This window comes from Bubalus kerabau, chromosome 2, assembly GCF_029407905.1.
Source record: "Bubalus kerabau isolate K-KA32 ecotype Philippines breed swamp buffalo chromosome 2, PCC_UOA_SB_1v2, whole genome shotgun sequence".
NCBI classification, from domain to species: Eukaryota; Metazoa; Chordata; class Mammalia; order Artiodactyla; family Bovidae; genus Bubalus; species Bubalus kerabau.
The window spans coordinates 188,971,555-188,995,808 of NC_073625.1; the positions used below are offsets into that span (position 1 = coordinate 188,971,555).

Consider the following 24,254-nt stretch of genomic DNA (forward strand, 5'->3'; position numbering starts at 1 on the left):
AACAAGTCAGCACACGAAACAAGCTTAGAATGGGGCCAGGACCCAGGACATGCCAAGGAACTTCCTGCCCGTAGTGTTACCCAAGACCTTTCGAAAGATGCAAGCCAGCAAATATTTCCCAACAAAATAGCAGAAAGAAACCACAATAGGCTTGAAGTACATTTCTGGTGACCTCAAAGTCAGGTTTTCACAATCGAGATGATCACATATGAAATCTTTCATCTTTTCACAACTTGGATCTTCAATACTTGAGTTACCACTGCTCTCTTTTATTTATATTTTTTATTGGAGTACTACTTAATTTCTAACAGGGTGATTTTAATGACACTGAGCTTCCCAGGTGGCAGAGGATGAGAGAGTTGGATAATATCACCAGCTCAATGGGCATGAACCTGAACAAACTCCAGGAGACAGTGAAGGACAGGGAAGCCTGGCATGCTGCAGTCTTTGGGGTCACCAAGAGCTGGGTATGGCTTAGCGACTGAACAACAGCAACAAATTTTAATGGAGATACATGGGTTTAGACCAAGAAATGATCAAGTGCCATGATGCCATTATAGATTGAAATATGAAGAACTTGACGATTTCTCTTTCCTTTTTCCTACAGAACATTGTTTTTTATTGAAGTAGAGTGGATGTACAATATTATGTTAGTTTCAGGTATACAACATAGTGATTCAGCATTTAAATACATTATTAAGTTACTAAACAATCACTGCGGTAGGTCTAGCTACCATTTGTCCCCATATCAACCTGTTACTGTATTTTTGACTATATATATGTGCTGTGTATTACATCCCTGTGGCTTATTTATTTTATAACTGAAATTTGTCCCCCTTAATCTCCTTCACCCATTTCACCCAGCCCTCAACCCCTTCCCCTCCATCGACCACCCAGGTGTTCTCTGTATGTGATAGTCTTTTCCTCCTTGTTCATTTGCTTTGCTTTTTAGATTTCACACGTAAGTGAAATATTTCCTTTATTTTTTTTGTATTAGTCTTTGTCTAATTTATTTCATGTAACATGATCTTCTCAAGATCCATCTACCTTGTCACCAATGGCAAGATTCTGGGGTTTTTTTTATGGCTAAATAATGTTCCATTGTTGGAGAAGGCAATGGCAACCCACTCCAGTACTCTTGCCTGGCAAATCCAATGGACGGAGGAGCCTGGCGGGCTGCCGTCTATGGGGTTGCACAGAGTCGGACACGACTGAAGCGACTTAGCAGCAGCAGCAGCAGCACAATGTTCCATTGTATAGGTATGCCGCATCTTCTTTATCCATTCATCTGCTGATGGACACTTCCATATCTTGGCTACTATAAACAAGGCTGCTATGAACACTGGGATGCATGTATCTTTTCTGAGTAGTGTTTTTTTTTTCAGACATATATCCAGAAGTGGAATTGCTAGATCAAATAGTCACTCTATTTTTAGTTTATTGAGGAATCTCCAGACTGTTTTTCATAGTGGCTGCACCAGCTTGCATTCCTACCAATGGTGCACAAGGGTTCCACATTCTCACTGACATTTGTTATTTGTGTTCTTTTTGATAATAGCCCTTCTGACAAGAGTGGTTTTGATTTGCATTTTCCTGGTGATTATTGATGCTGAACATCTTTTCATGTGTTTGCCAACCATTGGTATGTCTTCTTTGAAAAAAAATGTCTATTCAGATCCTCTGCCCATTTTTTAAATTGGATTGTTTGCATTTTTTTGCTATTGAGTTGTATCAGTTCTTTGTATACTTTGGATATTAAACTTCTATTGGTTATATCATTTGCAAATACCTTCTCCCATTCAGTAGGCAGCCTTTTCATTTTACTGATGCTTTTCTTAGCTGTGCAAAATGCTTTTTAGTAAGATTTATTTTTGCTTTTCTGAGGAGACAGGTTAAAAAACAATACTAATACTAATTTCAAAGAACCTACTGCCCATGTTTTCTTCTGCACAGTTTGCAGTTTCAGGCAACATTCATGTCTTTAAGCCCTGCTGAGCTTGTTTTTGTGTATGGTGTGAAAATAGGCCACTTTCGTTCTTTTGCATTAGCTAAAGAGATTGTCCATTCCCCCACTGTATATTCTTGCCTCTTTTTTGTAGATTAATTGCCCATATAAACGCAGGTTTACTTCATTCTGTTCCATTGATGTATACGTTTTCATGCCAGTACCATACTGTTTTGAGGACTGAAACTTTGTATTTGACATCAAGAGAGTGATACCTCCAGCTTTGTTGCTCTTTCTCAAGATGCTTTTGTGAGCTACCATTGCTTTCAAAGAGAGCTGGGCAGAAGCACTCAAAATAAAAATGGTCTTTTCGCTTTCTGACATGCAGAGAGATCTGTGCAGGAACTCTGATGCAGTGAAGTGCGTCCTAGCAGTTTGCCTGAGCTCACCCTCCATATCTTCCTCCATCCTGCTCTAACACATGGCCCAGGAGGCTCCCTGGAGCTGGCCCTTCCCCAGGCACCTGGACCTATCTCTGATCTCCTTGGAACTCACCCATCTTTCCCACTGTTGCCTGAGGGCAAAGCAACAGATTCATACTCTAACAAAGTCACTTGTGATAAAGCACCCCTGGACAATGATTACTTACCAAGGAATCTTCCTCTGTTATGCATGTTTTATGGGGACTTCAGAGGATGGGTGGGTACCAGGAGGGGCCTCTAACCTGCAGCTGTGCAGGAGATTTAACAGGCCCATAGGGAGAGGTAGAGAAGCCATAGTGTCTTAATGACATGAAACTGTCTAGTTGGCCTTCGGTAACATTGTGTGGGAGTTAGGTGGTCCTGACGTATTCCTTTCTTTTCTTACTCTGCCTCTGACTACTTTGATGTAATAGGGGATGATTCTGATTTCCCAATAAATCCGTTCCTACAGATCAAAGGAATTGAGCCTCTTGAATCAAGCTTACATGAACAATCAAGATTCATTCAATAAACTCCGAGTGATGAACTTGCTATGAAAGTCTATGTCCTTCGGAAGCAAGAGACAATGATACATCGAGGACCAAAGACTACAAAACTATAATCACCTATAAGTTCCCACGTGTCAAAGGAGATCCTGGTACAAAAAATCGGTTTGGTTCTGGTACCTGGATGAAAGGTGTGGACAGCTGTGTCTACGTTGACAGCACTCCTGTAGGTCCTGGCTGCATATCTTTGCTGAGGGGCTCTGCAAGGGAGGAAACCAGATGGAAAAGTGGGAAAAGGTAGCGCTTAGGAGGTGTTCCTGCTTCTGTTCTTGGGAAGATCAGAAAGGAGGTTCAGGATCGTTTTATTCTGATGCCCCTCTGGCTTGTCAGAGATGATAGAAGAAAATTGTTCTAGATGTGGAGGAATGAAAAGATGCTCCTTCATTCAGCTCTGCTGTTACAATCCATGGAAGGATGGGAATGTCTCCATCTTGGCAGGAACTCATGGTGGTAACTTGCCTCTAACTTGTCAAGTTTTCAGGTCCCTCTAGAAATGAAAACGTACGTATTACCTTTTTCATCATGTCAAGTCATCTCTCCAATATTTAGATAAAGCGTGAGTGAATGCTTGCCCAGTCGTGTCTGACTCTTTTTGACCCCATGAACTGTGGCCTGCCAGGGTCCATGGGATTTCTCAGGCAAAAATACCACAGTGGGTTGCCATTTCCTCCTCCAGGGGATCTTCCCCACCCACAGGTTGAACACACATCTCCTTGTGTCTCCTGCATTGCAGAGGATTCTTTATTGCTTGAGCCACTGGGGAAGCCCAAGATCAAGTGAGTACCAGCATTTTGCCCTGAGGAGGGCATCAGAAGTTCACAATTAATGGGGATAAAACTGGTCTCTGCTCCATGTGGACCCCAGGTAAGTGTGAAATAGTTTCTCTGCCCTGTGCACCTCCAACCAGCCACGCCCCACCTTCTCCATCTCCAACCTGAGACTTTTCCACAGTTCCCAGCTCTTAGCATCAGTGTTCCTGTGTCCTGCTCTGAGTTGTAACAATGATTCAAGCTCCCAGTAGGGAGAGAAAACTAGTGGATGAAAAATGGTGCAGTAACCTTTAGCATCAGAGAAAAAAGATGGGCTGATTCCCCTCGAGGTGTGTGAGCTACTGAAAGGCCCTCCCATTGATGTTCAGAAGAAACAACTAAAACGGCAGGCCTGCTGGAAAGCTCTCGTGGAGGGAAGCATCTTCTGGGTTGTCCCCTGAGACATTTGAGGGGACGTGACTCACGGAGGCCTTCAGGGCCCGGGGCAGCCCTGGTTGATATGCTCCCCAGGCCTCATGGGAGCCATCCACCTGCCCAGAAGAGCCTGCTCCTCCAGTTCTGGGAGGAAGGGGAGCCCTTTCTGACCATCCCACTTCCCCCAGCACGCCCTGGAGCCTCCTGCATCTGAACCACCAGACGCCTGATGAGAACCTCTGGAACGGGTGCTGGGACCCTCAGTGCTAGCAAGCAGCTGAGGGAGGCGCTCTGTACTCCAGGTTGGAACTCGTCACTGTGCTCTGCGGCGAGTGTGGGGATGGGCTCTCAGAGCTGGTCAGACTCAGGCTCTGCCCCTCATTAGCCTGGGTTGGGGCTTATGAGGATCCATCACCTATAATATGGAGATGGTCCCAGGGGCCAACAGCCAGGGCAGTGCTGAGGGAAATGGGCTGAGATATTAGGACACCTCCCTTCAGAAGCTCCCACAGTGATTTTGGAGCCCTGTGCCTGACCTGCACTCCACCCAGCTCAGGACTGAGCCAGGCTTCTTCAACCTGCCGCTGTGACAAGCCTTGTCACACAGACCCTCTGACCCTGCGAGCACCCTCATGGGGGTGCACCTCTGAGGCTCCCTGGGTGAATGGGAAGAGTCCTTCGCCCCACCCTTGTGCACTTGGCTCTCAGCCCATGTGACCCTCCCACTCCCCACCCACAGGTTCCTCCTCCCCCATCCCCCACGTGGCTCTCAACCCCTTTAGTCCTGTTCACAGGCTGTCTGCAGCCACTGCAGTGAGGAGGCTGTGCTTTCAAATGTCTGTTTTCTGAGGGAGTGATGGGTTTGGGCTGAATTTTGTGCTGAAGAGTACCACACGGCCCTCAGCGCTGGGCCAGGCAGCCAGCTAACAGCCAAAGCACCCTAGCAGGCTCCTCCGCAGCCTGTCTGCGGCCTTGCCCTGCAGTGGGCTAATAGCACACAGCTACACAGCAGCAGTGCTGGAATCATAACCAGGCCCAGGCCAGGGCCCCAGCCCTGCCCTCCTGATTTAAGGCAGATATTCAAGGAAGAAGGAGTGGAAATTGACATCAAGGCACTTGAGCAGTTTGGTGCCCGTCTTAGCTGCTTTAAATGAAAAGAAAGCGAAGGTCACTCAGTCATGTCTGACTGTTTGAGACCCCATGGACTATACAGTCCATGGAATTCTCCAGGTTAGAATACTGGAGTGGGTAGCCTTTCCCTTCTCCAGGGGATCTTCCCGATCCAGGAATTGAACCAGGGTCTCCTGCATTGCAGGTGGATTCTTTACCAACTGAGCTATCAGGGAACATTTTAAAAGGTCTTGATCCCCCAGGACAGAAAGTAGATTACTGGCTGCCAGAGGACGAGATCCTGGCAACACGGAATGACTGCTTCATGGAGTCTCATTTCCAGGAAATGAAAATGTCCTGGGTACAGGTCAGGCAGCAGCAATATAACATCCTGAATGGGCTGAATGCTGCCAGATTTGCACTTTAGGATGGCCAGCTTCACATTGCGTATATTTTGCCTCAATCATCAACAACAAAAAACCCCCAGCAAAACCAAAAAACCAAAGTTCTTTAAAAGTGGTCCAAGGCCTGACATGGGGCTCAGCCTGGCGATCGAGTAGGTAAAAATTGGCTGAACACCCATAGGATGGAAGGCCAGGCTGAGGTTTCTGCTCCTAGGGAGGGTGTCACCCCATGTTTGCTAAGCCATCGCGGTAGGACCTGGAGTCAGCTGGGCATTTTCTGTCCCTGGATGCTCTGTTCTTCCTCCCTCCATCTCCAGGGCTCTTCCTGCCCACCCTGGTCCTGCTAAGCCAACCTCACTGACCCGTCTCCCTCCTCCCACCCCCACTGTAGTGAGGCCCCCAAGGCACAGAGCCACCCAGACTCCTCCTGATTCCAGATGCTCCATCCTATCCTGGTTCCCCCAAAGTCAAACTCCCCAGTGGGCACTGAGGGCTTCCAGTCCAGACCACTCCCACCTGTCCCCATGCCAGCACGTGCCCACCTGACTGGTCTCCACCCCCAGGGCTGGTCCTCAGTCGCCCCTCCTGTTTCCCCAGTTGGCAGACGTACATGATCCTCCATGTCCCAGCCATACTTGCCCTGTGTGTGTCCAGCCCACCAGGCTCACCCTGCCCGGGCCTTGCTCGTGGGGTTAGCCATGCCTAGTTCACACCCAGGAGCACAAAGTCACTGCTTGATAAATTAATAACTAATTAGTCACTTCCTGGCTCCAGATAGCAGGACTGGGGGCCCACAGAAAGGATGCTAGAGCTAGAACGATAGGCACGGACATGAGCTGCAGGGGGCGTGGGGGCTGCACCCACCTCCATCTGCTCGTGAATCCAGTCCAGGAAGGAAGTGATGCGTGTGTAGACTCCGGGCTTGTTCACCTCGGCACAGCCGATGCCAAAGCTGGTGGCTCCCACCAGCTTCCACACCCTCCGCTCCTGACATACCAGGGGACCCCCGCTGTCTCCCTGGATGGCAAGGAAAGAGCAAAGGGCATGCGCACGGAACAGACATTGCCACATGTGTCCCCTGTCCTGGTGACAGGACCCTGCTTCACTGTATCACAAAATACAGCACGTGGATGGTGCTGCATCCACCACCTTCCCCACTGCCCTTCTGGAACTGATTTGCCCTCCTGAGGGTGGGGTCCTTGTCATTCGGGGATGGTCCCCCGACAGCTGTCTCCCTGCCAGGGCTCAGAGTCCTGAACCACAAAGTCAAGGCAGCACGGGGAGCAGAGGGGTGCTTTCAGAGGGAGGATCTGCCTGGCCAGGGGCTTCAGCTGAACCAGGCAGTGTTGGAGTCTCGTCCACTGTGGCTGTGCAGGCTAGATTCACAGGTTTCCCCTGCCCTCTGCCCTTTTGGACCCCCTGGAAACTCTGAGACCCTCCTCGCCACCCAGCACCCAGGCAGAGGGGAGCGTTGAGTAAACACGGGCCTGGCCAGACAGGAAAAGAAGCGATATCTTGAGCAAACTTCGTCCCACACCCTGTAAATTTGCTTTTCAGTTGGTCATAGGGACATGCTGACGGTAGTCTGTCCTGAAGGCTGGGTCACCTTGCCCATGGCGTGGCCCCTGGACGTCACTGGGTGCCCCTACCTGGCAGCTGTCCACACCGCCTTTCAGGTAGCCAGCGCAGAGCATGGACGGGGAGATGATGCCACCGTACACATCCCTGTGGTTGCAGACCTTGTTGGAGATGAGAGGCACGGCCGCATGGTTGAGGACCGGGGAGGCATCTCCTGGGTCAGAGCAAGGGGATGGGGGTTCTGTGTGGTGAGGGGGCCCCACCAGGAGCTCAGATGACTGCCTCGGGGTGGGGCAGCCTGAAGGTAGACAGCCTTAGAGCTCTGTCCCCTAGTGAGTGGGCTGGGGGAGACCCTGCTTTATCCCACGGCCACTCATTTCCCTAAGGTCGCCAGTGTGGGAAGATGGGGCAACCACAGCCAGCAGGCATCCCTCCCCCAGGGCCCATCCTAGACCAAGCACTCGACCTACACCAGCCCATTTAGTTCCCTGAACCCAGGTAACAGAAGGAAACTGAGGCTTGTGAGGTCCCACACACAGCCTTGGGGTAGAGCCTGGGGGTGGTCAGCAGAAACGTGTCCTCCAGGCCCCAACCCTCCAACCTGGGGCCCTGCCACCTTCCATGGCAGAAGGGCCTATGAGGATGTGATAAGACCTTGAGATGGGGACACCTGGGTGGGTGGACCTTAAATGTAATCCCGAGGGTCCTTCAAAGGGCTAGAGAAGGAGATGTGATGATGGAAGAAGCAGAGGTCGGAGAGGAGAGAGAGACTGGGGGACACTGTGCCGCTGGCTGCAAAGGAGGAGGAGGAGAAAGAGCAAGAGATGTGGGGGCCCCAGAGGCTAGAAAGAGGGGCACAGATCTTCCCCCAGAGCCTCGGGGAGGATGGCAGCCCCCACCCAGACATATTGATTTACAACTTCCGACGGCCATAACTGTGAGGTGGTCCATGAGTGTTGCTTTAAGCCTCTAAGCTTGGGGTCATGTGTTGCAGCAGCGACCAGAAAGTAATATCTGCGGTGGTTCAGCCTCACCCCCTCACCCAGAGGGATGGACCCCCTCTAACTCCACGTGTTTGTAGACTGTGACTTTAACATCTTATGGGCTCACCGCAGGGCACACCCCGCCTCTCCCTCCTCTCAGGTCTCAGCATCTGGCTGAGGGTTTGTGCTCCCCCTGACCATGACACGTCAGCGGGACGTTACACTGGGACACCAGTGGGGAGCAGGCACCCGGGCTTCTTGGTTCTGGGCACACTGGACACAGAATCTTGATCTCAGACCACTGACCTCCATCCTCTGTGGCCCCCCAGCCTGATGTCCAGCACAATTTTCCATCAGGAAAGTTCTCTTCGGAGTTGGGCAAACAGACTGGTTGGGTCATCTCTGTTTGGAGAGGAAACAAGAGAGCTTAGGCCATGGAAGCTGCCGTCTGAGAAAGCCGCCACTTGGTGTCTGCCTCTCGGGGCTGGTGGTGGGGGTGTCTCCCAGAGAAAGACCAGGTCCCTGGTCATGTGCTCAGATTGGGGACCTCTCCCTCACCAGAGCCCTAAAACAACCCTAGACCATGGCAACATGGGTGAGTTTAGACCACAGGTTGACCGTAGACCATGGCAACATGAGAGTAAGTCTAAACCAGAGGTCAACTCAACCCAAGACCAAGGCAACATGGGTGAGTTTAGAGCACAGGTCGACCATAGACCATGGCAACGTGAGTGAGTCTAGACCAGAGGTCAACATATTTTCTGTAAAGAGGAAAATAGAATACATTTTAGGCTCTGTAAGCCATGAGGTCTCCATTTCAACCCTTACCTCTGCCACTGTAGCGTTAAAGCAGCCACAGTCAATGGTGAACAGAGTGGGCTGTGTGTCAATAAAACTTTATTTAAAAGGAGGCAGAAGGTCCAATTCAACCCATGGGCCCTAGTCTGCCCACTCCCGGTCTAGACTGCGGGCACACTGCTTTATGGAACACCGCTCTGTGAATCTTCCCATCCCTCCTGACACATCTGGAGGCAATGAGCCTGCCTGTCCATGGGGGCTGTATCACACAAGCCCTCCACCAGAAGCTGTCACGGGCCCTTCACATGACCACATTCTGAGATACGCACTAAGCTTTCCAGGTAGGACAAAAATGGAAAGGCGGAGAAAGGACAAGGGCACTCATTTTCAGTTTTATCAAAGTGCAAGTGTTGGCGCCTCATTTTTTTATAACCAAGGATCATTAATCATAATTAGCAAAGGAACACCACCATTACAACTTCTCTTTGTTTTTCTAGAAATATTTGTCTCAGAGTGTGACGCATAGAGAATTCTGTGTGCTGTGTGATAAATGCGTTGATGACTCTACAAGCTGTTGGTCCTGAGCCAGGTTTCTGCTCCAGCAAGGGCTGTGTTTGTTATACTCTACCTGATCTCCAAGCTGCTCTAGTCCTTGGGAAGAAGAAGGGGGCTTTTCCTGATTTAGGCAGAGGCTCATAATGGCAAGCAACTGGAGAATTCTGTCCTGTGTGACTTTTCTGGAGTTTTTGAAACTTCCAATCATTAGGACTTGACATTTCCATGGGTAAACAGAGCTGCTGGACTCAGAAGCTGGTTGTGAGAGAATATTTCTGAGTATTTCCAGGAGTTGGAGATGCCCAGTACCTTCCAGCTTATAAAGAAAGGATCACAGAGAAGATCCCACCCCAGCCAGCCGGCCAGCCTGGGAGGCCTTCTCTTCCTCAGCCAAGGTCAAGATACCCAGCATGTGGGTGGCAGTGGCAGAGCACCTCACCAGAATAAGCACCAAACAAGGAAAAGCTCTTTGTCCCCAGGGACCTAAGACCCCCTTGTACCACCCACAGGTACCAGGTGGCCTGGTCTGGGGAAACCCCTTTAATCTCCAAGAGGCACTAACTGAAAGCAAGTAGCTCAGGTGAGACCTCAGTGGCCCCAGGCAAACCAAGTTGGCTAAACTAGAGCCACAGAGCCTCTGAAGTCAAATAGTCATCAGAACCACAACCCACAAAAGTAGACCAAGACCTCACAGTAAACTTGAACAGGGTGACCGTCTGTTAAAACTGAAGATGTCTGTCTCCTAACACGCTGGCCCAAATGCCCAGGATGTGATTGAAAATTTCTCCTCATACCAAGAACCAGGAAAATCACAACTTTAATGCAAAGAGACAGTCAGCTGAGAACAATCAACACGGAAATGAATCTGGACATAGGACTAGACATTGGAATTACCTAGTGGAAATTGTAAGGCAGCCTTCATCAACATGCTTCAACAAGCAATTCAGATTCTCCTGAAACAATGATAGCAGGAAAAAGACAGATCCCCGGACGTACCATTGAAAGTGACAGGCCCGGCCAGCTTCATGAGGGCGATGTCATTGCCCAATCTCTTCGGCTTGTACTTGCTGTGGTAGATGATTTTTTCCACCAGATGGGAGGGGGCTGGACTGTCTAGCAGGGAAACAAGGCCCACCTGGATGGTCCAGGACTTGGGGAGGTAGAGACTGAAATGAGACAGCCCCAAGCACGTTCACCCACAGATCACAAGTCTCCCGAGAGCCAGCGCTAAGGAGATGGCAGGAGATGCCCCCACAAGCCCTGCAGAAGCGCAGATCCACCCATGCGTCCCCTAGACAGGCCTTGATCTCTGCACCTCTGGGCATTTGAGAAATGAGCTCACCTTTCCATAATGGCCCATTCTCCATCAGAAATCGAAATAGAGGCAGGTGGAAATAACACGGACACTTGCTACTGTGTTTGGAAGTATTTTCTGTGGTTTTCTTCCACGCCAAACCCCCTAACAGAGATTGCTCTGGGGAGACCCCTCCCACCCCGCACCCCTCTCTCTCTCAGTCACAACATGGTCCATGGGAATGAGCTACAAGGAGGTCTAGGGGATTTGCATTGCTGGGTTTCCTATACATGAGAGTTTCCTTCCCCTCTTTCTATCTTTTCTGTAAGAGCTGAAGGTCCTTAAAATGATCCTGGAGTCACCAATCCCACCCAGCTGATGGAGCTGGATCCACAGTGAGGAGGGTCTGTGGACACTACCTTGTGACGATATGGTCTGTTTTCATGCTTTCTTGACCTGCCTTGCTGCTGACCACCCAAATCAGCCTTGTCCCCATGTGGCCTGTACTGGACGGGGCTCTGTGGGAGATGAGAATGCCCCCCGCCAGGAGGTCAGGAGAACTCACTCATAAACACAGTGGGCAGCTGTGACAATCCACAGCGGGGTGATGACCGACCCTCCGCACAAGTGGTAGCCCTGGAACTGCAGGCTGGCCTGCCAGGGCCACTGAGCCAGCGAGGATGTGTTTCCACCCACGATGCGGGGGCTGGAGCCCGTCCTCAGACCGCAGGCTGCAGAGGGAGAGGGAGCGGCGGGGCGGGAGCCTCAGGGGAGGGGAGGGGGCAGGTCACCTGAGACAGGGGATGGGCAGGGTGCTGTGGGGTGCAGTGGGCACAGCCCATTAGAGCAAAGAGCTGGGAGCTGGCATCCACCTCCCCATGACACTCATGTCCCCAGCATGGTGACAGCGCCCCAGGAGCCGGGGAGCCTCATGAATGCAGGGGCTGACTTCTTCAGCTCCAGCCCTGCAACAAGAGCCCCCTGCCAGTGACAAGGGGCTCCTGCCCAGGCTAGGGCTGAGGGGTTGGACAGAGCAGGCTGTGCCCACTTTCTGGTGGGGGGAGGGGAAACGTGAGTCAGGCTGTTGCAGCTACCATGGAGCGACAGAACTCTGTGCACTGTGGTCCTGTCTGCTGCTGAGGCTGCCTCCCCTGACCTGGCAAGTGGGGTCACAGAGCTCCCACCTGGCACCCAGGAGGAAGGGCCCGATGGCAGATGGTCCAAGCAGAGGGGACAGGAGCCCGTGAGCCAGGGCTTCCATCTGCTCCTCTCTGCAGTCCTGCAACTCTCACCTGAGCATTTCAAGGTAACCACGTGGCCCGAGGTACATCCCTCCCTAAAATGGAAAAAGAGCGTGTTTAATGAAACACCCCAGGCCTCAGAGAGTCAGGTACCACTGAAGAGTCTTAGCACTCACACACCCGAGGCCTGGGAACCAAACACTTTTATTTTAAACTTAAATCTTGGGCTAAAATAAATAAATACATAAACTCTATTCCCCCACACTTGAATACAGATTTCAATTTTTAGTCTATTAAAAAACAAGCAAGTCATTAACAACCGGTGACCACAGTGAAGTATGGTGTATGTGTGACCACTATTGAGTATTTCTAGGCTTTATATAGCTAACGATAAGAGACATATAAAGAGCTATATTAGATAAACATATACTGGTATCGTTTGCTTGTCCATTTTACCCCGATGTACTTCACTGGCCCCTGCGGGACACAGAATGTCCATCGGATAACGTGACAAGCTCCTCTGGCACCAAATCCTTGCAGCCCAGGACACACACACGTCAGACAGGAAAACACACCCTGCGAACCCTCTGTAAATTCCTGCTTTTAGAGCCCAGGCCTGTCATTCAATCATGCAAGAAAAAGCTGATGTCACCAGCCCAGGGTTTTAGGACCCAAGAGATGAACTGTCCCTGAAAACTGCATGTGGGTCCAGGGGGGCGATTGTCAACTCCATGACGGCAGGCTGAAGACTATTGTTTACTGGAGCAGAGGGTATACTCCTCTTGGGGTTTGGTCCAAGAAGTCAGGAAGAGTATGGAATGTGGGTTCAGAAAGCCTGTGGACCTCCTTGCATCAGGCAGGTGACCCCTCTAAGCTTCAGGCACCTGTCATTTATGGGTACCTCATTTCACCTTCCTTAGAAGATCTCCTGGAGAAAGAAATGTCTACCCTCCCCAGTATTCTAGCCTGGGAAATCCCATGCACAGAGGAACCTGGCAGGCTGCAGTCCATGCGGTCGCAAGGAGTCAGACACGACTGAGCGACTGACTGATTGACTGACTTACAAGTTATTTGGAGAAACATTTAATACAAATGGTGAACATTAAAGTACTTCGTAAATAAAGTTAAGTTTCTTTCTTAATTCCTTTCTTTCTAATATTTTCCCCTCCTTCCTTCCCTCCCTTCTTTTCCTAAACACATCTGCAGTGCCCACTATGTGCCCAGGCAGTACCGCACTTATCTGCATCAGGTGACCACTTCATCACCCTTCCTCCGTTTCTCTGCTGGGCTGTATCTGCCTGGTTTGGGGTTAAGTTCCTGTACTCCAGCCTGGTGTGTCCACCCTATCTAACCAAACTGGCCAAGCCCTCAACTTGCACTTGGAGAACACAACCCCATGCTCAAACTCAGTGCGTGACTAGACAGAGTGGACCCAGCACCACCTGGCACTAACCTCACGTACACCGAGTGGTGCAAAGCAGTCACTTGGTCATCTGGCAAGAGGTGATTGATGGACACGAAGTCCTCTCGAAACTGCTCTTCGAGCGAATCCACTCTGAGGGTGTCTGAACTCACGTAGCTGCAAGCACATTGGAAATGCAGACCGGACCTGAGAAATTCACTCTGTGCCCCAAATCAACCTGGGCTCAAGTCATAGGGTCAGAGGTATCACACTGTGTGGGGGGGAGGGAAGGTCCTGGTGTGCTCCCAAACCATCAGTGGCTTCCTTCTGCCAACCTAGCAAGGCATTTCAGACCTGGAAGAGTCTGGGACAGCCCCCTCCCTGAAGCCCATTCACCCACCCCTGGCTCCAGGCACATGGGAGAGAGGACTACTTCCTGATGTAGCTAGGTGGACCCCGCTACACCTTGATGCTACCTAAAGCAAGTCCCAGAAGGGACAGAACATGGAACTCATTGGGGTGTTTTCAGGTGTGCACCAAAATGGGGTTGCTGAGAAACCCAGGTAGGAATGGAAGATTTTCCCAGGCTGCCCAGAGCTGGTGGGGCTCCTGTTACAGAGAGATGAGCAGTAGACAGAGCGCTTTGTGGGGCTCCAGGGCAAGTCAATGTTTGAAGGGCCAATGGAGAATGATGAAGAGGACATAATTTTTTTCAGATCAGGTGTTGGAAGAGTTATGACATAGCAGGACGTGGAACAAGCAAAAGACAAAGTCGCTGACTTGCTTCACTCTTGAACTCACCAACTTATCACACAGGACTTCATCAGGTCACTCTAAATGCAGAGGGGTGGGGCAGGCGGCAGGCACGGGATACAAAGTCCAGCCAGGTTTGGTTTGGAGGAAAATGTAATCAAGGCCGTGGCACTGACCCTCCCAGCCTCCCCAGGTATTGCTCAACCCGCTGATACGGCAGGTGCCAGGTGAAAGAGCCAGTTGTCACCGAGATGGAGGTCCCAGTGCAGGTGGACTGGGCTACAGGCGGGGCAGTAGGGATGATGCAAAGGGATCCCAAAGGCTGCTACTGGAATCCCACAAATCGTCAAAGTCTCAGTGGTAACAATAGCCATGACCACGTCTTACAGGGTGTCCCTGTGGTCCAGGCTGGCTCTGAAGCACTCAGATACTTGAACCTCACAGTGACCCTCTAAAGTGGGTACTATTATTAGCCTTAATTTTGAGGCCCAGTCACATGACAGGGCTGCAAGTGCACTGGGATTTGGACCCAGGCAATCTGAGTTGTCTGGAGAAGGAAATGGCAACCCGCTCCAGTGTTCTTGCCTGGAGAATCCCAGGGATGGCGGAGCCTGGTGGGCTGCTGTCTATGGGGTTGCACAGAGTTGGACACGACTGAAGCGACTTAGCAGCAGCAGCAGCAATCTGAGTTGTCAGTCCATCTTTTCTTTTTACCACAGACCTCTGACATGGGATGCTATAGTGCACAGGGATCAAAGGAGGGCTTTCAATAGAGAAGTAGAATAAACAAGAATGGATACAGAATAAATCTTAAAACTGGAGCAAGAGATAGGGAAGCAAAGAGCAAGTTTAGAGGGAAGAAAAATGGACACTGCTGAGGTGACAGCCCAGAATCTTGCATCCACTGGACTTACCCTGAGACGGATCAGGGAATGACCATCCCAGCAGATGGGGAGGCGTGAGCAAAGGAATGAGGGGGCCAGGAAGTGTTGGAGCCAGGGAGGGGGGTCACTGGGCCCTTGTGCTTGACGGAGAGGAGGTCAAGGATTCCAGAAGGGGAAGTATTCCAAGAGGGAGAGGCAGGGGAGGCAGAAGGGAAGAGGAAGGGACGCCCCCTAGTGAGGCCAAGAAACCACCTACCCAGGAGCAGAAATGTCCAAGGGAAGCTTTCAGCTGTGAGCCATGGTGGTGCGGCTTGTGTGTATATCTGGGTAATTGGTGTGAGTGTGTGTGTGTGTGTGTGTGTGAGGGAGAGATACGGTGTTGCGTGATGTGGTATATGTATGGTGTGTAGTCTGTGAGTATGGTGTGTTTGCAGTGTGTGTGTGTGGTGTGTGTAGTGTGTGAGTAAGAATTGCATGGTGTGTTTGTAGTGTGTATGTATGTATGTGTGTGTGTGGCATGCAAGCTTCCTCCAAGTCTATGAGGAGTCGAGCCTACGTCATTTCTGAGGGCAATTGTGGGAATGATTTGCTATCGTCATGGGCCTAGAAGTGCAGCTGATTCCTCAATTCAGGTTATTGCTGGAGAAGAGGAGGCGGGTCTCAGGGATACAGGCTGGAGGGCAGGTTTCACCGGTTTGGGAGGAAGGACCTAAGAATACGATACTTCACATTTTGCAAGTCCAGGGTCCCTGGATTCGGAGCACTGAGGTTTTGATGCCCATTTCCTTGGGTATAAACAGGGATGTTCACGTTCTGTGGGTAGTATGAGCACTCAGAGCCTGCATGCTTTTAATCCTGAAAATCCAGAGCAAAGGGGAGCAAGAGAGATGTCCTGGGCAGCTGCTTGGGAGTCTAAAGGAAGAAGACAGGAGAGGAGAGGGGCTGCATCAGGGCCAAAATATATCACCCCAGTGCGAAAAGTCACATGGGCAACACAGAGAGCTGAAATGCAGCGATTCTACTGCAAGAGTTCTTTTTCCTATTTAGTGCTAAACAACTGTTTTAAATGATTAGACTTCCATTAAATTACTGACTTCTCAAACTTGACTCTCTGGTGTTCCTTGGGAAGTGGGACCAAGCAGGGTGGTGGCTGGAAGCTTCCCTGCAACTGTGGTCAGAGGGACCGGGGGTTCGGTCTTCAGCTCTGAAGCTCTTTACTGAATGCTTGCACCTAGGGTCCTGGCCTGAGATGCCCCCAAACACGCCATGCCCCTTAGTGTGTCGGGACCTAGGTTTGCGCACGCACCGGTGACGTCAGACATCGTGAGGTTGCCATGAGGATATTGAGGTGCCCTGTGGGTGTCCAGATAAACGGCAGCTGTCTGCCCACCTCGTGACCACTGCTTGTGTCCTGCCTACCACTGGATGCCCTGAATTACCTTGGAAACCCCAGCTGGGCACAGGCGACAGTCGCATGGTGACTCTTCCAGTCCTCGGCACACACGGTCCTCCAGGTGGCAGCCATGAACACCTGGAGCACGGCGTTCTGGCCACTCACACGGACTGGCCGGCACACAGGAAGACAGGTCATTAGTGCCCCGAAGGGCCCTGAGACCCGGCAGAGTTTCTCTGAAGCCAGCCCAGACCCTCCTGTCCTGAGTCTGACCTTCCCCTGACCAGCATCCCACCCCCACAGGGCAGCCACAGTTCTTCTCATCTGGACCTGAGTCTCTTCCAATTGCTTATGGAGTCCCCCCAACTTAATTTAAGGTCCATATAAGGCCCTCCCTTAACACCCAGCCCAGAGTCTCCTGGGGTGAGTGCCAGTTGGGTCCCAGGTCTTGAGAATGGCATTGCCTTGGACCCATTTCACAGATGAGGAAGGTCAAGGCCGAATTTTACTGAAGTCCTCCTGCTTCTGCAGTGAAAAGTCATGACTTTACCACATCGGTACTCATCCTCCCCGTCTCTGCAGTCTGACACCCCGTCGCATCGAGCTGTCAGCTCAATACACTTAAAAGACGACCGGCACTTGTACTTCCCGGAGCAGTCAAAGTGGACTGAGGAAAGGAGAGGGGGTGTCAAGGAAGGGCTGCTTCAGTGTGCCCCACAGACAACCATGCACCTGCCACTCAGCCTTGAACTTGCTCCAGAGTCATAAAAGCTGCACTGAAATGGCAGCCCTGCCAGCAACCTGTTCCCCTCAGCCCAGTTTCTCTTCTGGATTCCAGAGGGTGGGGCAGCTGCACCTGGCTGTGTCTCCCTAAGTGGCCTCAAGCCACAACTCAAGATGAATTTAGACTCTGGAGATTCAAGGTCAACAGAGAAAGTGCATGGCTGTGGCTGACTGGCTGAGCCAGTTAAGCAAGAAGCCCTGAGGGTGGACCCTGGCCTCCAGTCTACCTCCTGTCATCTCTGACCCTGGGTGAGAAATGAGGGAACTGTGGACCCCAATGGCGAGCACGTGGAGAGTTAAACTGATCTGAGAGCTCCTTATTTGAGGAGTAAATGAGAAGTTGTTCCCTATCAGAGACCATTCAAATGATTCACTTTCTCAAAAGCTGCTTGCACCTTATTTGAAACCTGGCTTGGCCCAGCATGAATGGCCTCCTTGTCTCCTCCACCGGCTCCCACCCCCTCCTGCCTGTGGGTTCAGTTTCATCAGCTGCCTTTGGACACATCTAACAAGGCAGGCTCCTTCGTGACAAAGCCTCCAGCATGGCCAAAGGCTCTGACTGGGGCCCTCCAGAGTCCTGCAGGCAAAAAAGCTCAAATCAGCAAACCCAGAGAGTGTTTGCCTCAGGCTGTGCGGTGGCCCTGGGAGGAAAGGGGACCTTGTGAGAGTCTAAATGCTTAACAAGTATTTGAGAAGCTACTAAATAATGGATGGTACTCACTGCCCAAACCGATGGCCAGCGCTAATATCAACGCAATTATCCCAATGACGATGATGGGAAAGAACTTCAATGGCAGCAGAGACAGGATCTGGGCAGCCACCGCATCGGCATCTAGAAACCAAAAAGTGGGGAGGGAAGAGCAAAAGGCCATGGCACTACAAATTTGAATGAAAGAAAACAAAATTTAACTAGTCCTCCGCCTGTCCTCAATGCAGAGAATGTTCCAGCCAAAGAAAGCTGACTTAGGGGAGTGACCGCCTACCACGGGCACATTCTCTAAAATTTGAGCCCTACGCTCCCTGACTCCAACCCAGTTCTATTCATTCTCCACTTGGGGATGATCTGATGGGTTTAACTGTGTCCCCCTGACATGTTGACATGTTTATGTTCACCCCTCATACCTCAGAATATCATCTTATTTGGACATAGAGTCTTTACAGAGATGATCAAATTAAAACAAGGTCATCAATATGGGCTTTAATCGAAAATGATTGGCATCCTTATAAACAGGGGAAATTCAGACACAGACCAATACACGAAAAGGGAAGATGATGTGAAAAGACACAGGCAGAACGCCAGGTGAAGACAAAAGCAGAGACTGGGGTGACTCATCTATAAGCCTTATAAGCCAAGGAAGGCATGATTATCAACAACCCCCATAATCTAGGAGGCAAGGAAGGATTTCCCTGCAGGTGTTGGAGGGAGTAATGCCCTGTCATCACCTTGGTTTCAGACTTCTAACCTCCAGATGAGGAGGTGATAGATTTCTGCTGTTTTAAGCCATGGAGTCTGTGGTGTTGGTCGCCCTAGGAAACAAATACAGAGGGGAGGTAGGACCCCACTTCTCCTACAGAAGAGAGAAACATGTAAAATCCAAACAGGGTGCTCTCAGGAGAGGAAGAGCTGGGACTTTTGAGAGGGTCACCAGATGGCATGCAGGTCATTCTCCACCAGTCATGGGTGCAGACACTGATGGCCTTCATTCCAGACCATCTCTTGGAGAGTCCCCCTGCCTGTGCTTGGAAACTCACAACTTGAAGTGAAGAAAGTGAAAGTGTTGCTCAGTCCTGTCCAACTGTCTGTGACCTCGTGGACTGTAGCCCACCAGGCTCCTCTGTCCATGGGATTCTCCAGGCAAGAATACTGGAGTGGGTAACCATTCCCTTCTCCAAGGGATCTTCCCAACCCAGGGATCAAACTCACATCTCCTGCATTGAATATTCTTTACAATCTGAGCCACCTGGGAAGCCCCCTCTGGCAATAAAGACTGTGGTTGTAAAATGATCAGTAGCATTCCAAGTTGTCCAAAACAGAAGAGAATTGGGAAACAAAAATGAGAAGGGGTGAAGAAATAATAGAAAAGGAGAAAAGTGTAAAGAAGAAAAGGGCACGGGGCGGGTGGGGGGAGAGAAGAATGAGGGGACAAGAGAAGCACACTAGGCTTAGTGCCAAGGGTGCAGAGTGGGGTGGAGGGACCATTGGCACGGCCCTCATTTAGCCTTGGATGGAGGAGCAAGTGGCTTGTTCTAAGCTGTACTCTCAGCACCCAGAACAGCAGTGGCCACACTGCAGTCCTCAATAAATGTTAGTAGATTGAAGGGAGGGAGGGAAGAAGGGAGGGATGGGCACATGGATGGACGGATGGATTGTTTCAGGATAATGAAGGTGGTTTTATCTCAGGGTCAGAGACCAGTTCTTTCCAGGATGACCAATTCACTGTCAGCAAAGCAGACTCCTCCCTTCTACCTTCTCTGCCCCAGGAGGCCTGCCCCAAACCAGTCAGTCTCCCCACTGAGATGCCCACTCTCCAGTCTCACTTACAACTCAGTGGGAGCCCTGAATGGGCACTCATCCTTCTAACTGTTCTGTAGCTAAGAGGGAGATTTAGGAAGTAAGGCCTAACTGCAGATTCAAGTGCAAGTCGTTCAGTCGTGTCCGACTCTTTGCAACCCCATGGAATTCTCCAGGCCAGAATACTGGAGTGGGTAGCCTTTCCCTTCTCCAGGGATCTTCCCAACCCAGGGATCGAACCCAGGTTGGCCACATTGCAGGTGGATTCTTTACCAGCTGAGCCACAAGGGAAGCCCAAGAATACTGGAGTGGGTAGCCTATCCCTTCCCCAGGGGATCTTCCCAACCCAGGAATCAAACCAGGCTCTCCTGCATTGCAGGTGGCTTCTTTACCAACTAAGCTATCAGGGAAGCCCCAAAGAAAGTGAAAGTTGCTCAGTCCTGTCCGCCTCTTTGTGATCCCATAGACTAGTTCTTGAGGCCAGATTACTGGAGTGGGTAGCTTTTTCCTTTCTCCAGCAGATCTTCCCAACCCAGGAATCAAACCGGGGTCTCCTGCATTGCAGGCGGATTTTTTGCCAACTGAGCTATCAGGGAAGCCCCTGTAAATCCAAAGATTCTCCTTCAGTTAGAACCTTTGTATCAGCTCACATTTGCCCCTTTACAGCTCCTCAGCCGCATGCCCTGTGGCCCCATCCTGGCCCCCCTTCTTCCTTGCTGTCTTTGAGGGCAAGCTTGGAATAAAAAGCAAAAGCATAGTATCTCTTCAAAGAAGGAATGCAAATGACAAACAAGCACAAAAGGCCCTTCAATCTCTTCAGAAATAGAAAGGAAAAAAAAGCATATTAGACATAATTGTGTATCAATTTTGCAGTGTATTATTATTAGTATTATTCCTGCTGAAGTCCAAGTGAAAAGAAATAGGTCTCCACTTAACAGTCAACAGGAGTATAATTTGTGTAAACTTTTTGAAAGTCAAACTGGAAATATGTATTGGTAAAGAATCCGACTGCAATGCACGAGACCCTACTGGAGAAGGAATAGGCTACCCACTCCAGTATTCTTGGGCTTCCCTTGTGGCTCAGCTGGTAAAGAATCCACCTGCAATGCAGCCAGCCTGGGTTCGATCCCTCGATTGGGAAGATCCCTGGAGAAGGGAAAGGCTACCCATTCCAGTATTCTGGCCTGGAGAATTCCATAACTGTATAGTTCATGGGGTCACAAAGAGTCAGACACGACTAAGTGACTTTTGGTTCACATTAAAAAGCTTTAAAATGGATAGGACATTTGACCTATTAATTTCACTTCTAGGAATTTATTCTAAAAAGTCATCAGAGATGTACACAAATCTCTACAAACAAGTACACTTAAAGGAATGACCTTGATAATATTGATACATGGACACATGAAAATAGCCTAGTGAAGTGGCTCAGTCGTGTCAGACTCTATGCAACCCCATGGACTGTAGCCTACCAGGCTCCATCCATGGGATTTTCCAAGCAAGAATACTGGAGTGGGTTGCCATTTCCTTCTCCAGGGGATCTTCCCAACCCAGGGATCGAACCTGGGTCTCTTGCATTGCAGGCAGATGCTTTACCATCTGAACCACCAGGAAAAATAGCCTAAGTACCCCCAAAAAAGGAGCTGGTGAAATAGCAAGTGGTATAGAAATGCTTAAAATGATAAAGAAGAGGACTCAGCAAACTTTTTTGTGAAGGACCCAATATAAATGTTTTCAACTTTATGGGCCATATCAGTCCCTCTCACCATTACTCAACTCTGTAGCTATACTTGACAGAAGCCAGACAAAATGTGAATAAATGTATGTCTGTGCTCCAATAAACCTTAATTTATGAAAACAGATGATGGGCCAGATTTGGCCCAGAAGCCATTGTTGGACAACCCTAAAAGGCTATTAATTACTTAATGCCATGGAAAGATGAACATGATATTTTTAAGTTTCAAAAAAGCTTCAAAATTGTACAAATAGCATGGCAGGCCTCATTTTATCACTCTTAGCCAGCCAATATTGCAGTTTTCATAAATTGAAGGTTTGTAGCAACACTGTGTAGTCAGCTAATGGCTAATATTATTTAGAAATAAGTTAACTGTTAAATTAAGCTAAAACTCAAGTTTTAACTAGGTATTATGCACATTGTTTTTATACCTAATGCTGTTGCACACTGAATAGACTACAGTAGAGAATAAGTTTGACTTTTACATGTATGGGGAAATTAAAAAATGAATATGACTCAATTATAGTATTCGCTTAATTGATGAATTAAGTGGTCTGGAACCAAACCCAAAATGTCTCTGGGTTCTCCCTTTATATGTCACTTTCAAAGGGAAATACAGATATGTTGATAGGATAGGAAAAAGGCAATAAAACCTATAAAATGCTATAGCATTATCTCTGAGTAAGAGTATAAAATTGTGGGTCATTTCAAAAAATCTTTTTGATTAACTATATTTTCTAAATTTCTATCATGAACAATGCATTGACTTATTTAAAAAGAAAAGTTTTAAAAGTTTTTACTCTTTCCTGAAACTAGGAATTAATCATGGAGAAATTTTCAAAAATTAGCAGAAAAGAATATGTATACTGCTATTGGTATTCATATGATATATATTATAAAGCATTAGCAACAATTGTATGTCAAATGATGCCAAATGGCCATGTAGATTATACATCTACTTGATGCAAAGTTGTAATCCCTATTTTAAAAAAGGGGGCAGCATGTTTATAAAACCAAGAAAATACATGGAACAATACATGTCTCTCTCTGCACTGTAGATGAGCATGTACTTATAGACAAGGACACAGAGAAAATAAAGAAGATATAAAACCAAGCTAAATGTTGGTGGTCAGGTGATTGCAGGGCACTTTTTTCTTTAATTTGCACCAATGCTAATTTTTGAAAAGTGTTTGTAAATTGTGTATCTTTTCCCTTACTTCACACCTCTTCTCCCACCTCGCATTCATTTACATCAACTGTCCAAGTGGTTTAAAAGGAATCATATGACAGCCCCCTACACCATGCTTTCTGAAACCTCAGCAGAGCCCCCACATGTCCCTCTGCTTAGCCCCCAGTTCAGTCTTCCTGACCACATCCGGGACCAGGAGCCTCAGCTTCCTGTGACAAGTTCTGATAGGTTCTTGCCAAAAGGATCCTAACCAAGTATTAAGGAGCCCACCGTTTGTCCAAGCGCTTATGACCCATTTACAAAACCCACTTCCCTTCCTTTAGTTGCTAGAAGCAACTCCGTCACTTGCTGTTGAATTTTAATCTAGGTATCCGACACCTTCAGGGGACCCAGCTTATTTTAAGTTTTCTGGAGGGGCCGGTGACCGCTGATTGTCAGGACTTCCTGAAGATCTCAGAGATTTCCTGGCCAGGATCTGACCCCTAACTCCCCAGGAGAAACTGGAGCCTCAATTTCTGAAAACTTCCATCCAGAAAAAAACCAATTGTCTCCAGGGAGTTGTTCAAAGAGGCCTGAACAAAGTGATGGCCTTTTTAATGCCCCTTCCCTCTGGGATTCTGCAAACCTGAGGAAGTGGACTGTGGATGTGAGGACTCCTGGGGAGATACACATGGATCATCTGTATCTGGGGGGTGAGGTGGGGGCAGACATCACACCTGGTCCCGCTTACCTGGTACAGCAGGACTTATTTTCAAATCGTCAAGGCCGAAAAGTGATCTGAAGGAGAAGGGGGCTTCAGCAGCAGGCGGGTCGTTCTCCCCCATCGTAACTATTTCAGGACCTCGGAGGCCGGGCTCCACCTCCACCTCCACCTCCTTCTTGGGAAAGAGCAGAGAGTGTTTGCTTCTCTATTTAGAGTATTCGCATCAAAAGAATCTTTGTTGAGAGAAATCTTTGAAATCTGACAATCCACATAAAACGCACTTGATCCTGATAAATCAAAACTATTTGTCCGGGGAGAATGCATCTTTTTTTTTTTTTTTTCCTGAGCCCCAGCAGATAACAGAGAAATCTCGAGAGAGAATGAAAAACTATGAACGTAATACTTCCAAAGATGATTTTCCCAGTTTGCTCAACCAATTTTCAGCTCAATTGAATAGCACGTCGTTAGAGATATGCCAGTTTATCATTTAGAAGTCAGCGTGCCATTATTTTTCAGAAAATAAATTACTTTCAAACACTTTCCTCCTGTCTTTCATCCCCCATAAACTTGACCTTTTGCCTGCACAGGTGATAACACATACCGTAATCATAAGTTTTGATACTTACGTTATGTTCGTGTCCCTAAAATGCAGACAGCACCAGGGAAGGGACGGTCATCCCCAGTATTTGGAGCTTCCCATAAACACAACCCTTTCCTGGCTCGCACAGGCTTGACCTAATTAAGGATGGGAGTATCCTTGGCCTCTGGGTGCCCAGGCCCC

The 24,254-nt window shown here is 49.1% G+C and overlaps 1 protein-coding gene across 1 annotated transcript; it reads right to left on the reverse strand.

Annotated features, from left to right (window-relative positions):
- Positions 1–699: 699 nt before the first annotated feature.
- TMPRSS3 (transmembrane serine protease 3) lies at positions 700–23,710 on the reverse strand. The gene is made up of 12 exons (XM_055570387.1): positions 23,501–23,710; positions 18,056–18,166; positions 17,102–17,218; positions 16,598–16,721; positions 13,573–13,698; positions 12,171–12,214; positions 11,444–11,609; positions 10,581–10,750; positions 8,538–8,633; positions 7,320–7,462; positions 6,535–6,687; positions 700–3,459 (listed from the first exon to the last, which is right to left on the reverse strand). Exons 1-12 carry the CDS (start codon positions 23,592–23,594, stop codon positions 3,442–3,444), a joined length of 1,362 nt encoding a protein of 453 aa, XP_055426362.1. The 5' UTR covers positions 23,595–23,710; the 3' UTR covers positions 700–3,441.
- Between the last annotated feature and the right edge of the window lie 544 nt (positions 23,711–24,254).

What these genes read in the sequence shown, in the direction of transcription:
- TMPRSS3 (XM_055570387.1), bottom strand. Translation starts at nt 23,594, where the DNA reads ATGGGGGAGAACGACCCGCCTGCTGCTGAAGCCCCCTTCTCCTTCAGA. An exon ending in GGAGGATGAGTACCGATGTG is followed by an intron (nt 16,722 to 17,101) that starts GTAAAGTCATGA and finishes TGTGCCGGCCAG; the next exon opens with TCCGTGTGAGTGGCCAGAAC. An exon ending in CACCACTCGGTGTACGTGAG is followed by an intron (nt 12,215 to 13,572) that starts GTTAGTGCCAGG and finishes TTTCCATTTTAG; the next exon opens with GGAGGGATGTACCTCGGGCC.